Genomic DNA, 20273 nt, shown 5'->3' on the forward strand with positions numbered 1-20273 from the left:
CCATTTTCACCCTATAAATACCACCTCTCCCACCCTCATTTTCTTCACACCTTTCCCATTCTTTCTTCTCTTTACTCTCTCTCTAGAACCTCTCTCTAGCCCCGAAATCCCCCGAAAAGCCTAGGGAACCTCCCTAGCACGAGGCGGAAGCCCCGGAGTGCTCGACGGCTCCAAGAAGAAGAGCTTTTCGGCTCGGAAACGCTGCTCCAAGCAAAGCCTGGTTTTCTATAAAACCCGCTGTAAGTGAGCTACGCCTACGCTATTTTTAATATAGCTTTTATTTAATTATATTAACGTTATTAAGAGCATATAATAAATACTTGGGCTATTATTATGGGTTATGTAAGTATTTTTTTTAACGCTTATATAATAGTAATAATAGCTAGACTATTAATTAGTCTCGGCGAATAATAGACTAAAATCTATTGGTGATAATACTAGGTTTCGTCGAAGGAAATTATTTTAAAGTAAACGAAGCGTTGTCCGAGTACCGAGTCACCACCTTCTCAGGTGAGTGCATAGTCCCTTTCATGAACATGATTTTAATACAAGTATTGATTGAAGTATTAATTATATGTTTATGTTCGAGTTAATTGATGTTGCTTGAAATTCGTGTTAAAGAACATACCTGATTATATTTGATAATTTAGGATAAAGAGTAGACCTAAATTAAATATGTGGAATATTGGGTAGTATATTCTTACGAGTACAAGTGAGTTAAACTCAGAGAATAGAAGTTAGTATATGTCACTTATCCGGGAGTATGGATTAGACATAGTCATTGTCCCTAGTCCGAGAATATGGATTAGGTATAATCATTCGTCGTTAATCCAAGAGTATGGATTAGCTATTGTCCCTAGTCCGAGAGTATGGATTAGGCATAATCATTCATCTTTAATACGAGAGTATGGATTAGTCATTCGTCCCTAGTCCGAGAGTATGGATTTGGTAAATTCGTTCATTTCTGATCCGAGAGTATGGAGTAGGTAAAACGACTAATCTTAGGTCCGAGAGTATGGATAGCCTCGTTGCGAGGATCGACGGGGTGGGATAAGAGTTGTTTATATATATATGGTGAAATTGTATATTTTGTGAATTTTAAACTATATATATGGTATAACATTGTGGGATTGAAATCCCTATGTGCTCACCAGGTTTCCTAACCTGACCCACTCAGTTTATTTATATCACAGATGTTGATATGAAGTCACATTACACTGAGAGATTTAAAGGGATGTAGATCACTAGTGTAAATAAATGTAAGTTCTGTTTATGCTTATGTTTTTTGTATTAACGATGACATCCCAAATGTTTTAAAATGAACAAAATACGTTTCTTTGAAAATGTTTTAAAAACGTATTTATCATGTTTTTCTGGGAACAAATTCCGCAACATTTTTATTAAAAGAAGTACTCTGATTTTTATAAAGCATAAAAAAAAAAAAAAAAAAAATCGGTGTTTTCTGGCCGTGAAAATGAGGATGTCTCAAACTTTAAGATGAAAGATATTGGAGAAGTAGATACTATTCTTGGTATCAAGGTGAAAATGACAGGTGGTCAGATTTCTCTGAGTCAATCTCATTACATAGAGAAAATTCTAACAAAGTTTCAACATTTGAACATTAAGGAATTCAATACTCCTTTTGATTCAAGTGTAAAACTGAAGGTGAATTATGGTCGAGCAGTGGCTCAACTGGAATATGCTAGTGCAGTAGGAAGTATGATGTATGCTACTTACTGCACACGACCTGACATCGCATTCGTTGTAAGCAAATTGAGTCAATACACAGTTAATCCAGGGACGGAGCACTGGAAGGCAGTGGGTAAAGTACTAGGATACCTGAAAAGGACAAGTTCTTTTGAGTTGACATATTCGTCATCTAATGGAATACTTGAAGGTTATTCTGATGTCAGTTGGATTGATCACACTAGTGATTCAAAATCAACAAGTGGTTGGATTTATACTCTAGCTGGTGGTGCTATTTCTTGGGCGAGCAAGAAACAGACATGCATAGCTCATTCAACAATGGAAGCGGAGCTAATTGCCTTAGCATAGCTCATCCGTTTGTGGGATGTTCCGATGCCTTCAATACCCATGTACTGTGACAGTGAGGCCATACTGTCTAAAGTATATAATGTGGTATATAATGGGAAGTCAAGACATGTAGGTCTGCGACACAATTTTGTGAGACAACTAATTGAAAGTGGTACCATCAAGGTTGTCTATGTCAAGACAAGTAAGAACTTGGCAGATCCATTTACCAAACCTCTGATGAGAGATTTGGTTACATCTACCACGAGAGTCATGGGTCTAAAACCACAATAGAATCGTTTAGTGATGGAAACCCAACTTGACATTAGTGCTCCTAATTTTCAAGTTTAACGGGTAACAACGGAATCACTAACGATAGAAGGTACTATCATTCATGATAGATCCATGTGAGGTAGGATAGTACGTCGTTGCCGAGAACGAGGTTGAGTTACGACTCTTAACATAGTTTTGGAGACATCTAAGCAACGAAGATGTTGTAAAACTTTGCCTATATGATCTAGAGGTGGTGCCGCCTCAAGTGAAGATTAGTGGTTTATCTTCTAGAGGGTCATGAAAAGGATTTATAGCGCATGGCCATAAGGATACCATTGAATCGGTCTCTTCTTGTTTGTTCTCATTAAACCAGGGTTTAATCTTCGTGACACCCAAGTGACATCATCTGTTTGAGTGAAAGGAAACTTACCAACTTGGTGGGGGATTGTTGGAACTTCATATATAAAGGAATTGCAAGTTGGCAATTTCCTTTGTATCCCACATTGGGGGGGGGGGGGGGGGGAAGAAACTTTTGTGGGTTTATAAGCCTATTCCCTTGGTAAGCCTTCAAAGGCTTTAGTGGATCAAAGGAATGGGCCAAGCCCACGCGCGCGCCTAGCCTAGCCTAGCACTAGCTGACGCCGCGAGTGCGCGATTTAGGCGCACTTTGCACTTCGCACGACGTATCGATCGCTGGGAGCTGACGAGCTTTTATTTTTGACGAGTTCGGGTCAAGCCGGTTTGACCGATCCGGTCAAATGGTTGACCATCGTTGACTTCGTGGAGGCCAAGTCAGGGTATTCTAGAAGGATCAGGAAACGGCTTGCTTGGAGAGCAAGCAGTCGCCCTAGGGTTTCTGGGGCCGGCCTATGGGGGCCCGTTTGATGCCTTCTAGGGTTACGATACCTATAAATACAGCTCCCTAGGAGCCGTATGGATACTCTCGAAATCTGAAAGCTTCCTCCCTCTCTCTGCGTTTTTTTCCTAGTTTCCAAGTAGTCGGTTTTGTGTTTATCGATTTCCAGTGCTGTTGGACTATCGATAAAGCTGCATTAAATCTTGGGGTTTTACTCTGTTGCTTACAGCCAGTACAAGCGAAGTAAAAACCTTTAAGGACAGGAGTCTGATCCGTGCAGTTGTTTCAAGATCAAGATCAGCAATCAACAGGTCGGTTTTATTTTTCTGTCTTGTGTTTAATTCGTCCAATAACAGGACAGTCTTCTTCTACCTTTCTTATAATCGGATCTAATCGAGAAGGATAGATCTGCTTTCTGGACGAAACTCGGTAAATATAATAATAATAATTGGATCTATTATTCACAACTAATCGACATATAATTCTCAATATTATTTGTCGGTTTCCTTGTGCGTCTATTAGTTTGTTATTTACAAGATTATAGTGGTGAATTGATTATCAAAGAAACTTAAGGAAGAATTATGAATGGGGTTTTGGATACTATAGCCTATAGAGCGGGCTGGTTGATCACACGAATTAGGCTACTCATCAATTTCTCATGAGGGCCACCTTGTCAAAGAAATATGTGTGGGATTTTAGTACTTTATATGAGTTTGAGTTAGAAAGGATGAGAAGACGAGTTTTTATATGTTAGGCTAATTGGTATACCCCTTCTTCTCCCTGATGAAGAAAAAAAACAAGCAAAAAAGGCAAAAAGTCTAAACCTGTTTCAACCAGCACGCAAAATTGGTCAGAAAATAAAAAACCATTTTGACTAAGGCTTGGATTGTGGCCAGCCAAAACCCGATAAAAGGGAATGTGCAAACGAGAGTTGGTTTTTGGGAAACAGTTAGAAACATTTTCCATGAATAATTGGGAGAAGACGAGTATCAAACAATCGACCAACTGAATTCCAAATGGCGCAACATGAGGCTCTAAATACCGAATTCGACAAAATTCACAACTTGAAGAATATGCACAAAAGAGAGACGATTGATTTTGATGTATTTGCGGCGGTGCTTAAGCAATACCAAGAGTCACATCTAACATGAAGGCCTTTTTCATATGTGAATGCTTGGTATGAGCTAAAAAAGTGTCACAAATGGCTTCTTAATGAATAATCGTTTCATCCGATTCCAAGTGCTCAAGGAAATCTCAATTGCAACAATCGGACAGACGAACATTTATTGGCGTAAACAATGAGTCGGATAAATTAGAAGTGGAATAACCTCTATGTCGGCCCATTGGAAGGAATAAAACGAAAAAAACGGCTTCCGTTTCTACTTCAAAAAGTTTGGAGCGTAGTGGTATCGAACATGTTAAAGAGAAATTCGATCGATATGTAAATCCCCCAAAATGGAAGATTAAGATCATGTAAGAAGCGAAAGAAGATTACAAACAAACACAATTTGTGAAGCAAAAAAAACGATTTGGAAACATTGAGGATGAAAGTCGAAGATTACAAAGGCGAGCATCTTGAGATATTCTTTACGGTAAAAGAAAGAATCAAAAATAAATATAAGAATATGTAAAAAAAATTCAATGTTTGGTATTTTTTCTAGGTTAGTTTTTTTCGGTTTTTATTTAACTTATGTACGGTTTCTTTTAATGAAAATGTTGTAGTTTTATTTAATTTACTTAACTAAAAAAACACTAAATTAAAAAATGAAAAATAAATTGTTTTGATAATGTGGTGTGGTGAGACTGTAGGGAGTGATCACAACCAAACCTTCAGTCAATTCAGCGCCACATAAGTATTTTAGCATTCCATAACCAACCCATTAGATTGTGGAAATAGTGTTCATCGGTTGGTTTGTAGTGAATGGACAAAAAAGAGGAGAGAAAAGTAGAGAGAAAATGGAAACTCACGGTTTCTCATTAGATGTTTTCATGCGTCTTCACCATCACTATAATCCACTCCATACCAAACCCACCAACATCTGGGGCGGTGTTCACCGGTGGATTGGTGTGCTACATAGGAAACCCATGTGTGAATTCATTTACATACCGGATAGCTTGAGTATAACAACTACAAAGTGGTGATGACTAGTTGGTGAGTATACTCGACCTTATGATATCGAATTAGAAAAAATAATAATAATAATGATATGACAAATTGATTGAGAGGTGACCCTAAAATATAAATGAAGATGGAGGCAAATTGTTTTATGTTGGGCCCTACGGATCAACAAAAATAATAAACAAATGGCTAAAATTATAAATTTAAAGATAAAATAATAATCAGTTGTTTTGTACCAAACGAAATAGAGTGTCACCAAGATCGACTTGTGTTTAAATCCACTACAAATATTTGACATAGTAATCAAGTTTCCTTGTCTGAATCTATTGATCAAAAAATATCGAACATATATATTGAAACTTGGTTCTTGGAAAATGGAAAATGTAAAATTATGAACTCAATAGCAAAACTTAGACATGTAGATTGATTAGTCTTACCAAAACTTGAATGATAATATTTTTATAATTTGAGATTGTCATTGTCTTAAGATCACGTAGTTTAAAGTTTAAATCAAGTAATCTTACTCCAAACATCTCGTTGTTCAGGAGTTCTCACTTCAAGGATTCAGTTGTAATATTTTTCTGAATAATGTTACTAAAAGAAAGAAAGAAATATTGAATAAAAAAAAAGTTGAAGAAGGACTTGATTAGAAAAGATTGAAAACTAAGGGACCAAAAATGTCGATATCTCCACTCCAAAACCAAAACCCCTGTTGTACAGATCCCAAACCCCAATACATTTTGTTTCGACAAACAACATGGCAACAGCCGTCGCAGCTAGGTCCGTCTTCCGCTCCGCCTCCACCTTCACCACCGTTGGCAGGGCGGCTTCTAGAATCTCCGCTGGCGCCAAACCCAATGCGACGTCGGCAGCACGCTCTCCCTTTCGTCTCCCCTCTCAAAACCCCCTTTCTCATCGCATTTTCAGGTTATTACTATGATATATCGTATACGCTTATTTTCTGCCATTGATTGTTTATCCAATTTTAATGCAATCTATTATCAGTGTTGTTCGTTATATAGAATTTTGAATTTACATCCCAAATATCAATCCTACTCCTACCTAGTCATGATATGATCGCTACATATTCGGGGTTAAACTACTTAGGTTTTTGAGTAAATCTAATATTAGAAAATGAGAAATTTGTTTCAGTGATCACATATGACGCCTCTTTAATGTTTATTTTGGATCTAAATTTGTTAGGTCACCGGTTGAGATGAGCTGTGTGTCTGTTGAATCAATGCTTCCATTCCACACAGCTACTGCCTCTGCATTGCTGACATCTATGCTGTCAGCTGCTCCAAGGACCTGTGGTTGGACCCTTGAAGGTATATCTGTTTCACTTTGTTTATTATTTTATAAACATTACTTTGTGATTGCTTCAAAACTGCTAGTGAGTATTGAGTAGTGACAATGGCTTTACTTTCTAGGTCTAATTAGGGTTGTTAACAGGTTCTTTGGAGCTTATATTCATAGTACACTCCACTAATATGATTTTAACATTATTAAACTTAGTCTTTTACTCTATTTAAAGCAAATTTCCACTACCCATTTAGTTAAGTGTCCTTGTATTGCTATGTATTAAAAAGTTTTAGTTTTTAACATAAAGGAGATAACTTAATTTGTAGAAGATATTGATCAAGTTGACATAAGTTATCATAGTTATAAAAGTATGATGCTAATTTAGTACTTGTCATCAGATATGAACGACGATGTATGATGACTTGTTGGAAGGCTCTGGACTACTACAAGAAGCAAGTCTGGATTCCTTATCATTTTTTTTTTAATCTTAATTATGATAATATCGGCCATCACTAAAATTGAAGTTTTAGACTTTAGATCTTATTTGAGTTTGTAGCAAACATAGCATATATTATTTGACATGGGGTTTTGTTTGTTTAGGGCTGTGATTGGTTGACTTGTTGACTTGGGGCATCAAGATTTAGCATATGGTTTTTTCATTCGGGTAAATTGTTTGTTGATTGTAGATGGATGATTTTATGCATTTGATCGCTAGCTCTCAAGGTGTCGCCCATTGTTATGGTAGTTGCATCCTCCATTTTTATTGTTTGTACTTTTAAAAAAAAAACATGAAATTTAATGATGTTCATACTCTCAAATGTTGATGGTTTATTCATTCCCTTGATTAAGATAAAGATGATGTTATGAGTATATTAACACAACCGATTCATGGTTAGTTTGGTAATCATATTTTAAAGGTTTTTTGAATGATGGAGATGAAAAGGGTATTTAAGTCTTTTGCTTAGGCAAGAGATGAAGATATCAAGTCCTTGTCCTGGCTTTTTGTATGTACTTTCTCATTTTTGCTTTCTTTCAAGACTTGTTTGCTAAAATGACCATAAAAAGACTCATATTTCATTATAACCATAGGTTTTTTTGGGACTTCAAAAAACGACCACAAACCTTATGAATAATCATATATGAGTATGTATGAACTACTTTTCTTAAATACTTGACTTAAAACTAGTATTTAAGTCATGACATGCATTGCGGCATAGAATTCTTTTGCAATTAATGACAACAAAAAACTATAAAAAATATAAGGGATCAAAAACGTAGTTTTAATGTGTGGGATGACTTCTTTTTAATTTGTATGTAGTATGTGATTTACAAATGTCAACAATGTGTGTGATGACTTCTTTATACCATATTAAATGGACTATAAAAGTATCAAAATAAAATTTTAATACAAACAATTATGTATGGAGGAGAAATAGGAAAATAAGACTTGAAAGTGTATCTCATGGACAAAAACGTAACTTTAATCCGCAAAATAACTCAATTGTAATAGGTATATAGATTTTGATTTACAAATGACGATTATACCATATCAAGTGGACCATAAAATTACCAAAAAAAAAATTTCGATCGAAACAATTATGTATGAAAGATGAACGAAAATAAGGGTTGAAAATGTATCTTATGAAAACTAATAATAATAATAATATCTATAAAAACAAATTATGTAAGGGACAAAAAAATATAACATTAAAATATAATAAAGAACCAAAATAACAACTTATAAAATACAATAATTTAACCATAAAGTTATAAACAATGAAAATTGTTAGATAAAAAAATTGAAGAAAAAAAAATATGGATTCTTTATAATATATGTTGTAATAGTTGTAATTTGATTGGGTTTTGTAATTTGTGTTTTGAAAATAAGCAATCCAAATGAACGGTAAATGTTTCTCACAAACCTTATTTGCTAATTAATATATATAATATGAACTACTTATTCCGCTAAATTATTGCGGTAATAAACAAAAATGATATCTCCAAAAAAAGTCTGAAAGTTTTGGCTTAGATTATGGTTTAGTCTCAAATTAGTTTTAAAATAAAATAAAATAAAAATAAAAATAAAAACCCAACTAATATAATTAAATCCAACCCTTTTTCACCTGCATAAACTGCCTAAATGCAAGCCAAGTAGGACAAGTTGTTGAAATGACACTGATAGTATGAGCACGATGTATAATTTGTATGAAAAAAATCAGATTTTAAATTGTAAAAAGGGAGTTTCAATACTTCTTTGTTTGTTTTTTGTCTGCATATCTTCTTGATCTTTTCTGTCTGCACCGCACAAACCACGCACAGACATTAGTTTTCACAGACTGTTTTTTTGGAGACTGCAGAACTAAAAATGTTTGTGCACCCTCTTTTTGGTGCAGATGTAGACCAGAGTCTTTTAATATCTTCAAACATCTTCTAGCCTAAAAAACATTTATATCTTTATTTTTTTTTAGTTTTTTTTTAATTTATATTTATTCAAACTTTATTAATGATAAACAATTTGAAAAAAAAAAGTTACAATACTTCAAAAAAAAAATCGACGACAGAAACATGATATTTTTGACAAATTTGTAAATAAAGATTTATTATAATAATGTTCGTTGAAGTTGTTTATATAAATATGAACAAAAAAATCATAATATATTGTTATATTTTTTGTACCAAATTTTATGAAACATTATTTAATACTGTATCGTCAATTTCTTAAGAAAATATATATGATATGTTTTTAATTGATTTAATTGAAAAAATCGAAGTTTATTTCTATCTAATTAGTGTATAGATTTTTTGATTCCTAATTGCAATGTTTGGGTATAACTTTGCAACCAAAATTATTGATTTTTATCAAATATATACGTTAATTTGTATCATTTTTATTTTAATTTTTTATACATTAATACATAAAAATTGATCTAGATTTGTAAATTATTCATAAGAAAGCCATAAAATTATTAAAAAATCACTTTGAAGTTTAAAAAAATCAGTTTATTTTAGTAGTCTGTAGATGTATAAAAAAACAAACAATCTTCTTTTTTGAAACTGCAGACGTTTGGTCCACCTCTTCTACTACAGAGCTCTACAGATGTGGTCCCAAACTGCAGATATTTTGTTTAAAAAAAAAAACAAACAACACCTAACAAAGGGTTTTACCACTAAGCTATAACCATATTGATGCTTTAGTTGTTGAAGAAATTCCATTAATTCCCTAACTTAAAAAATACTTAAAAATACAAATAAGGTTATGGGGAATGGTCACCATCAATCCACTGGAAAACTGTTGTCACATATGCATCACGTCAGCATCACAACCAACCCACTAGACATTTGAAATTGTTATCACTACACAATATTCCTTTTTTTTATTTTATTTTTATTTTTTAAAATTATATTAAATAAAAAACATAATTTATAACATAAATAATTTTTTTGAAAACTTAAAAAAATAAAACCACACTTCATTAATTAAAAATAAAGAAATTTAAAACCTAAATTACTAAAATAAATATATGTCACAACTAGGAAATTCGATTCCTTGTAAACATTTAACAACGATAATAAATGTGAACCAACAACGTGAAAGCACATATGATGCTTATTTAATAACAATAAATTATCCATCAAACGCTCTATGCAAACACTACAAATAGTCAACAAATAATTGGAAACCCTAGAAATCCCGGTTTAAGTCCATTATGGACTAGGATTTCCTTATTGGGCCTAATGGGCACTTCCCCCTCCTCTCCATGTATCCATGCATAGTTTCATGTATCCATGCATAGTTTCATGTATCAAGGCAAGCTCATCTCTTCCCCCTTCCCCCTCCTCTCCTTATCCACGGCCGAGAGCACTCCACACCACCACCATTTTCATTTTGATCTAACTCTTACAAGAAAAACTCTTAAGAACTCTTCCCTTTTCTCTGAATTTTCCAGCATTGGTGTGTGACTTCAAGGAGTTTACCAATTAATATCATCATTCTTGGTAAGTAATTACTTGAATTCATGGCTTAACTTCTACATTTCATCAAACATCTCATCTTAACTCATGAAAATTCATGATCTAACTCCCTAAAACCATCTAAGTTCGAAAACTTCCTCAAGAAGTTGTTAGGGCCGAAATCTTCTCTCAAATCTTCATCAAAACCAAATCCAAACCACAAGGTGAGTTTCATACCCCCTTCTTTTCGGTTTTTATGATTTTTATAGGGGAGAATACAAGAAAATGTGTAGATCTATGGGTATATGCATGCTATGTGTGATTTGATGCATGTATGTGTGTGATATCATGTGTTTTGTGATGACTATGTTACCAAAAATGGGTGTAAACCCGAGATCTATGACATGAGAAAGGAAACAAGCATAATCTAAGCTATCTTACACTAAAAAAGTCAAGAAAAACAGTTTACAAGGTCATGATGAACATGCTCTAACATAAAACCCATTTTTGGGCTTAAATTGTCAAAAATACAAAACTAGGGGTACAAATCAACAAGTCACGGTTTCTTGAAGGTTAAAAGGGTCAAAACAGTTCCTATAATTATTTTTCTGAACATTAGGAATTTCAAGGGACTTAAAATGTAAATTTTCGGCCTAATGGGCTATTTATAGGCTTCTCGGCCCAATAAGCCTCAAAAATGCGAAAAAGATAAGTTGAGGGGCTGGAAATGTAACTTCCTGTAAAACACGGGGTAATTACCATAACAAAATGTTTATAAGGGTCAAAAATGCTTTTCACTAACAAAAAGGACCAAAAATGTAAACTTTTTAGATTTTGGGCCAAAACTGTAAAAGTTGTGAAAAATGGGTCCCTAACTGAGAATCACTATTCTAGAGGGGCTGAAGCTGTTAATAAAGTAAATTTTGGGTTAAAATCGTGTTTTCATCAAATAAATAATACAAAAGTGTCAAGAAAAGGGTTTTAAGGACTAAAAATGAAATTCTTTTATATAAAAAGGACTAAAAGTGTTATTTTTATAAAAGAAGGGTAGTCAAAAGGGTCAAATTCCACTTTCAAACAAATTAATTCATTAATACAAAATACAAGATCCACTACTACCGACGAACCGGAAAACAAATATACACTCAACAACAAATATCGTTACACAATGAATTGATTCGGTCTCGAATCAATAACAAAACAAAATCATAAAACCAAAGCATTTCAATAAACACACGATAACTATGATGAGCTAACTTACAAACTTTGGGCTTGAAAGTTTCAAATCATGCTTGTTGGGCCTTGCTAGCCAATTAACATGATCTTTAGGCCTAAAGGGAATATGCTTACGTGTTATTGGGCCTTTTATGACCCAATTCCATGTAAAAGGACTTTCAATAGCTCTAATGTGCTATTGGACCCTAGTAGCTCATTAGTACCGCTAGTGAGGTCGAGAAGTCAAATGCGAGTGGGGCCAAGCGTCTCTCGCATTCCCGATAGCCTTGAATAATTCATGGAAATAAAGGGACTTCGTACTCTCCTATCTCCTCGGTTGTTGGGCTTATGAGAAACCAAAGTAAACAGATTCAGGACGATAAACAAGAGTAAACATGGTGGGTGGATTAAGTGAGTAGTAACGGTCAACGCCTTTAAGGATCGTTCGTAATCTGTAGTTATAAACTAGTCATTTTCTTTAATGCGTGATTATAACAACTCACAAACCCTAATTAATCCAACGCCACCCGGGTAATCAAAATCATTCGACGTATCGGTATAATAATAAACAAGTCATCGTATTTTATGTATTGGAAAAACATCGGGTTTTCGTGGGAAGTTCAACATTTTCACTTGCGTGATGTGTACAAAGGTTCAACAATTATACATGTTTTGAAAATCAACAAGCATATATTCATGGATCTTCACACTTTTTATAAACAATTATTTTTTCAGAAAATATCGGATTTTCTGAGTTTTACAAACTACACCAAATCATTTTACCACAACATTACTTATGAACTCACCAACATTTCATATGTTAACGTTTTTCAAAATAACTTGTATTCTCAGGTAACAGGTAAGCCGAAGAATAAGTATCAAATAATGTCATGGTGTTTTGTTTAGATTATCTATCAGACAATTTATGTTAAAAAATTGTAATGCCTAAAATAATGTACTGGATGTAAACAATATCAGTTGTAATATTTCAATGCATGGTGATGAATTATGTTATGATTCATGTATATTCATTGTGATGGTATTCAATTTAAATCACAAGAGCCCTCGGACGTTTCCGCCGTCTGGTTCGGGGGTGTGACAACATAAAACATATCAAATAAAACATTACACTACTTAAAAAACATAAAAATTTAAAACATAAAAGCCCATAGAGAAATATTAGTCGTCGTCGTTGTCATCACCGGCCTCATCCGCTTCGTCGTCACCGTCCTCATCATCTTCGTCTCGATTGTCATTTTCCCATTGGAATTGTCTTTCTTATATGTGTTCGTTCAAATTGTGCCCTCTTCTGTCTTCGCTGCCACATCATGCCCAATCCACTAAGGTTGGGGGCGGTGTTCAGGCGTGGAGATGATCTCCACGTAAGCAACTCATGCATGGTTTGCTTTCCACTCCGAACAGGCTTAAACTCTATGTACGACATCCCTAAACAAACGCTTTTAACAACTTGGGCTACACAATTTTCACTAATTTTAATTTTCACTAATTTTATTCCTATATACTTAAGATACAATTTGCTAACCAGTATTATTATTATTATTATTATTATTATTATTATTATTATTATTATTATTATTATTATCATCACCATCACCATCATCGTTTATATTATTATTATTATTATTATTATTATTATTATTATTATTATTATTAAAAATAAGTCGTTAAAGACATTTTTAAAAATACATTTTCCAAAATATGTTTCTAAATACGATGTCAAAAATATGTTTTTTAAAATGTATTCACGTATTAAGGAATTTATTTTGACAACATTTTTTCAAAAAATATTTTTTGACAACGTATTTTGAAATGTATTTTTCAACGTATTTCCAAATTTGTGTTTTCAAAAAACATATTTAAAAATGGATTTTTGAAAAATTATTTTGACAACAATTTTTTCAAAAAACGTATTTTCAAAAAAATATTTTGTGATAACGTATTTTGAAATTTATTTTGCAACATATTTCCGAAAACGTGTTTTCGAAAAACATATTTCAAAATGGATTTTTGAAAATGTATTTAGATATATATTTTTTTAAATGTTCTAAAAAAACATTTTTTAAAAACGTATCCTATACTATGTATTTAAATAAGTATTTAAACTTATTTTCTTTTCGATAATAATAATAATAATAATAATAATAATTATTATTATTATTATTCTTTTATATATATATATATATATATAAAGCATCAAAAGCATTCTAGTTAAGTGGTTAACCGTGTTACATTTTGAACCGGAGATTGTGGGTTTGATACGTGCTTCCCTTATTCATCACGGATTAATTTTTAAATAAAACAAAGAAAGTGATGTTGCATGTATTTTTAGCTATCATGTCAGCAATTATAGTCAAGTCATACGTCACGTTAGCACTTACCCATTCTTCAATAGGTTAAAAGGGTGAAAGGGTGAAACTGATTACATTAACCGATCTTTTGTCCCTTTTTCGTTAAAATAAATTAATTTGAAACTAAACCGAAAATCCAAACTTTGGGATTTTTTCGGAGATTTTCCTAAATAAAATTAGTTCATTAGTGCTAAACTAGTTAACAAAAAGTAGTTAAAAAAACATCAATATAAGTTCATTTAAAAAAAACACTAGTATTAGTTTTAAACATTTTCCTCATCTTTTTTTTACTTGCAAGAATTACTTTGCTCGTCTAAAAGATGTATTGAAGTGGTGGTGTTTGGAATGACCTTGTCTAACTTCAGTGTTGTTTGATCTAACACTACGGTAATCTATAAAGGATATTTGATACCGATGTTGGCAAATAGGTTTCAGGATATGTCGATACCAATGATGATAAATAGGATCGACATAGGTATATCAGAATCCATATTTTTGCAAAATCTAAAATTCTTCCGATAGGCATTCACGGATCTCCTAGGATCATTATTGAAAGGTAGAGGTGATGCTGAAATTTGGTCATGACGAAGTAGATATGTATGATAAAGAAGTATTGTTGGAAATGGAAATAGGAAAATATAAATGGAAGGTAATTTGTTGACCTATTCATTTGCTGGTAGTTATTCTACAAGTTTTGAGCCTTCGTACCATCGTGTCTTAATCAAAAGATAAATTGAACCTAAGTTTTGTAAATCCATAATCTTCGGTCGATGTTATATTATATACCAAAAAAACCTACACTACACAACCCAAACACTCAACGACAATTCACGATTTGCTCTATGGATGGGATATGATATAAATAGTTGCATTGGAAACAAACACTTTAACAAATAACCTCATGAATTATGTTGATGATTCATGCTTTGTATTAACATTTGCATGGAAAATCTCACATACGAAAATACACCTTGTGAACACGTGGATGGTTTGTGTGTACATGTTTACATTTAGAAGCTCATGAAAGTGTTGATTGGTGTGAGATGGTACATACAAGATGTTTGAAAAATAGACATTTTCAATTTTGTAGTCCTAAGCAACATGTTTATATTAGGTCGTTTGTTCTCTTCTTTTTCTTCTTAGTCTCTTATTCATCATCTAAGACAAGCTAATGAATGAGAAGGTGTCGACAAGTAGTGAAATCTAAAGGAATCAATGTGATGTCCAAGGTCCATTATTTACATCATGGACCCCCTTGAACCTAATTATGAAGTTTTTTGATGTCGTTTGTGCAACAAATATTGTGGTGGGAATTCTAATGGACCTATAGTATTGTTTATTTCATCTATGTTAAGTGTGATGTTTTTATTGATAAGAGACCAACGAATAAATATTTCAGATTGATAGATGAAGAAGTAACTTTGCATAACTGCATGTGTTTTGCTTCTTGACATACCAACGAGTTAAAAGATAGAGTAAATTACTGAAATCGTCCCTGTGGTTGCTCAAAATTGCATGTTAACTTTTTTTTTTGCACTCCAATCGTCCCTGTGGTTTGATTTTGTTGCGTTTTTTGTCCCTGTGGTTTGATTTTGTTGTATTTTTCATCCCTTACATACATAAAGTTAGGGACCAAACATTCAATTTTTACCAAACCATAGGGACGAAAAACGTAACAAAATCAAACCACATGGACGATCCGAGTGCAAAAAAAAAGTTAGGGACCAAACATGCAATTTTGACCAAACCACAGGGACGATTTCAGTAATTTAGTCTAAAAGATATTTAGTCGGAATCAAAAGAAACGCAGTTTGAGTTGAAGAGAACATGAACATAAAACGACACTTTAAAGTTTGAAGATCATATATCACAACTAAATACAAATGCAATTAGAAAAAGCACAACAAAAATATTAGTTTGAAGTTGGAAGACCAAAAGTTTGCAAATGTTATGTTGCTTAAGAGTTTTTTGTATTCAGGGCCATAGTGACTTTCACCATGGATTGTAGTATAAATTCAGTTTATAAAAATACATGTAATGGCTATCGCATAACATTTTATCAGTTGAAAGTTGCTTAGCTAATAATTGTTGAGTTTATAACCAACAAACCACACAAATATATAATCAAATAATCCAAAAATCCAACAAACTTGATAAATGTCAAGTTACATGATTACAATAGAGAATAAACTTTTATATTACAAATGTTCCATCAAACAATCTTACAAATCAAACAAATAATAAATAAAAACGCAAACTAGTCGGTGTCTTAATAATCGTATGATGAACATCGAGAAAGCATGAAAATTTTCTATGTTTTTTTCTTAATGATTAAATGAGATCATTGGTGTTAACCTCTTATTCATCATCTAAAACAAGCTAACGAAAGAGAAGTTGTCGGTAAGAAATAGTGAAATATAAAGGAATCCATGTGATGTCAAATGTACATCATTTACATCATGGACCCCCTTCAACGTTATTATGAAGTTTTTTGATGTTGTTTGTGCAACACATATTTTGATAAGGATTGTAATGGACCTATATTATTGTTTATTTCATCTATGCTAAGTATGATATTTTTATTGGATAAAAGACCGGACAATAAATGTTTCAAATTGATAAATGATGAAGTAATTTTGTAAATCTACATGTATTTTGTTTCTTGACATGACAACGAGTTAAAAAAATACTTAGTCAGGATTGAAAGAAACGCAATTCAAGTTGAAGAAGAACAAGAACCTAAACGACAGTCTAAAGAACATATATGATAACTAAAGAACATGCAATTAAAAGAAGCACAACAAAAATATTAGTTTGATGTTGGAAGAAAACCCTTTTGCAAATGTTATCTTGCTTAGAGTTTTTTGTATCCATGGTGATTTTCACCTTGGATTATAGTATTAATTTTGTTTATAACAATACATGTAATAGGAATAGCATAACATTTTATCACTTGAAAGTTGCTTAGCTAATAATTGTTGACTTTATAACCTACAAACCACACAAATATATAATCAAATAATCCAAAAATCCAACAAACTTAATAAATGTCATGTTACATGATTACAACAGTGAATAAACTTTAATATTACAAATGTTCCATCAAACAATCTTACAAACCAAACAAATAATAAATAAAAACGCAAACTAGTCGGTGTCTTAATAATCGTGTGATGAACACCGAGAAAGCATGAAAATGTTCTATATTTTTTTCTTTATTAAATGAGATCATCGATGTTTATCTCTTATTGATAATCTAAAACGAGCTAACGAAGGAGAAAATTGTCCATAAGAAATAATGAAACCTAAAGGAATTAATTTGATGTCAAAGGTCCATCATTTACATCATGGACCCCCTTCAACTTTATTATAAAGTTTTTTGATGTGGTTTGTGCAACACATATTTTGTTAGGGATTGTAATGACCTATATTATTGCTTATTTCATCTATGCAAAGTGTGATATTTTTATTGGATAAGAGACCGAACAATAAATACTTCAAATTGATAGATGATGAAATAGCTTTGCAGAACTACATGTGTTTTGCTACTTGACATGCCAACGAGTTAAAAGATATTGGAACCAAAAGAAATGCACTTCGAGTTGAAGAACATGAGCATATACAACGGTTTAAAGTTTGAATAACACATATCATAACTACAAAAGTAAATGCAGTTAGATGAAGCACAACAAAAATATTAGTTTCAAGTTGGAAGACCAAAAGTTTACAAATGTTATCTTGGTTAGAGTTTTTTTGTATTCATGGTCATAGTGATTTTCACTTTGCATTGTAGTATTAATTGCGTTTATGAAAATACATGTAATGGCTATAGCACAACATTTAATCACTTGAAAGTTGCTTATCTATTAATTGTTCACTTTATACAAGAGAATAAACTTTTATATTACAAATGTTCCGTATATAATCAAATAATCCAAAAATCCAACAACCTTGATAAATGTCAAGTTACATGATTATAATAGAGAATAAACTTTTATATTACAAATGTTCCATCATACAATCTAACAAACCGAACAAACAATAAATAAAAACGCAAATTAGTCGATGTCTTAATAATCGTATGATGAACACCTATAAAGCATAAAAATTTTCTATGTTTTTTTCTTGATGAAAAATGTCAAACTCATCGAACATAAAGCATTTCACGAGGAAAAATTACACTCACGGATTTTAATTTTGGAAAAAGTGTATTCGCCTTAGCCACATTTGTCGTTTTTTTTTTTTTTTTTTTTTTTTTTTTTAATATTGAAGTTGTTATCTAGAAATATGAGCCCTAACTTTTATTTGTCATTCTAATGAACAACCCCTTCTTTTAATCTCATCCAAAGTTTATTTTGTTGCAGAGTTCAAGATTAATGTTGAAGAATACAACACCATTGTTAACATAAATAGTTGTTAACAACAATAGAGTCATGAAACAGATAGTTGTCGAGTTGAATGAGGGCATTTTCGACACAAACACAAAGATAAAGATGTGAACCACAGCATAAACAGGTATAAAGGATAACAAACTAACACATCTAATAAACCAATGTAAGCACAAAAGCTAAGAAAATTCAAAAGATGATCTTTTTACAGAGTAAACCAGTATGAAGGCCATAATGACTTAGTTCCCATTACATGTTAAAATAATATCAACAAGAAAAAGACTAAACTGACCTCCATGTTCTTGTATACCAAAACCCCCTAAATCTTTATTCAGCAACATTCACCAACTCATACTCCACCAGAGACAAGTTGTTATCCTCCTTAACAGTAAAACTTGCAGGCTCAGTCACCTCAATTCGCCCCCATTTATCCACAGCAAGTCTCATGGACCCTTTGAACATATCGATCTTCGCATTTCGGATTATCACAGAGTTTCCAGCCTTCATCAAGTCCACTGTCATAACAAAAACTTACACAAAATGACTTTGCAAAACCAAAAATGGCTAAATATCATCGATTTCAAATAGATCGAACCAGAAGCTTGGACACAGTAAATAGAACGAAGTATTATCAAGAAATTGTCATGGAGGAGTAGAGAGAGAGAGAGAGAGGGGAGGGGGGACCTTGATCGTTACGAGCAGTGAAGAGAATGGTGCCGGTTTCATCACCAATAAGGCATTCGGCGATGCGAGTGTTAGCAGCGCCGGGTCGGCTACTGAATGACGATGAGATGCGCGCTTTCTTGTCTAAGACCGTCGTTGAAGACAAGACCTTGACGGCGAGTGTGTGGCCGTTGGTTCCAGGTTTCAGGTCGCCCACCTTCACGAACACCGGCTTCCGCTTCACTATTCCTCTTCCTCCTTGTTCTGGTTGTTGATTTTCAATCTCCACCGCCGCCGTTTCATTGATCGTCGCCATCTAAGCCTTTGAAATGAAGAAATCGAGGTTCAGTTAGTTGGTGATTTGGTACCCCGTAATCGATAAACCCTAACCCTAAAATCCTAAGCATGCGATTGCCACTCGACCCACGTTTTGTTGTTGCGTTTTGGGGTTTTCGAGTTTGGTGTTGTTGCGCTTTTTAGTACCCTAAGATTTTAAATGTTGTAGTTTTGATCCATATTGTTTTGGTTTATTCAATTCTAAAGCGTTTACGAAATTACCCATAATGACTCTAGTTTATTGGAATCTAATGTACAAATACATGGAAATTGAGTAATCTAACACACATGTAAACGTGTATTTGAAGAAAATAATAAAAAAAAAAAGATTTTAAAAAAATATTTCTTAAGTCCAAAATGAAGGATTTCAGATTAAGGGAAAAAAAAATTATAAAAAAATTACATTTCGCACTGAAATTCTAAGATTTTGGAGTAATATTTTGGTTTTTTGATTGAAATTTCGAAACCCAAAATTTCCAAAAAAAAAAATTTTTTTTTTTACTAAAATCTAACAAAATGTTAAACAAATATAATAAATAAACAATATATATGTTAATATGACTTAAAATTAAACAACTTATTGAAAAATAATGATATTAAACACATCAAAATGAACATTTTCGATATAAGCAGAGAAAAAAATTAGAAAAAATAACCCAAATTTCAAAAACATACTAGAATAGAAAACTCGAAAGTAAATGGCCATTTTTAAAACACTAAATGGAAAGCTATTTTCTTTAAAAAGTTAATTAGATTACTTTACTTAATTT

General features: G+C 32.7%; 2 protein-coding genes and 1 pseudogene across 7 annotated transcripts; 2 read left to right on the plus strand and 1 right to left on the minus strand.

Moving 5' to 3' along the window:
* Positions 1–1497: 1497 nt before the first annotated feature.
* On the plus strand, positions 1498–2055 carry LOC145039694 (secreted RxLR effector protein 161 pseudogene; annotated as a pseudogene).
* A 3929-nt stretch (positions 2056–5984) lies between these two features.
* Positions 5985–7451, plus strand: LOC145042048 (protein NUCLEAR FUSION DEFECTIVE 6, mitochondrial-like). Of its 6 annotated transcripts, none has more exons than XM_078990401.1 (4): positions 5985–6206; positions 6483–6607; positions 6980–7037; positions 7182–7451. In XM_078990401.1, the coding sequence occupies exons 1-3, from the start codon at positions 6037–6039 to the stop codon at positions 6997–6999; spliced, it is 315 nt and encodes a 104-aa protein (XP_078846527.1). In that variant the 5' UTR covers positions 5985–6036; the 3' UTR covers positions 7000–7037; positions 7182–7451. The 6 variants fall into 6 exon arrangements, with proteins under 6 accessions (XP_078846527.1, XP_078846530.1, XP_078846529.1 ...); XM_078990404.1 differs by having other exon boundaries at positions 7268–7451; XM_078990403.1 differs by having other exon boundaries at positions 6980–7033.
* An 11210-nt stretch (positions 7452–18661) lies between these two features.
* Positions 18662–19598, minus strand: LOC145042049 (uncharacterized protein At4g28440-like). Its single transcript, XM_078990407.1, has 2 exons — positions 19189–19598; positions 18662–19019 (listed from the first exon to the last, which is right to left on the minus strand). The coding sequence occupies exons 1-2, from the start codon at positions 19481–19483 to the stop codon at positions 18832–18834; spliced, it is 483 nt and encodes a 160-aa protein (XP_078846533.1). The 5' UTR covers positions 19484–19598; the 3' UTR covers positions 18662–18831.
* Positions 19599–20273: the final 675 nt, after the last annotated feature.

Source organism: Lactuca saligna, chromosome 4 (assembly GCF_052625555.1).
Source record: "Lactuca saligna cultivar CGN05327 chromosome 4, ASM5262555v1, whole genome shotgun sequence".
Lineage (NCBI taxonomy): Eukaryota > Viridiplantae > Streptophyta > Magnoliopsida > Asterales > Asteraceae > Lactuca > Lactuca saligna.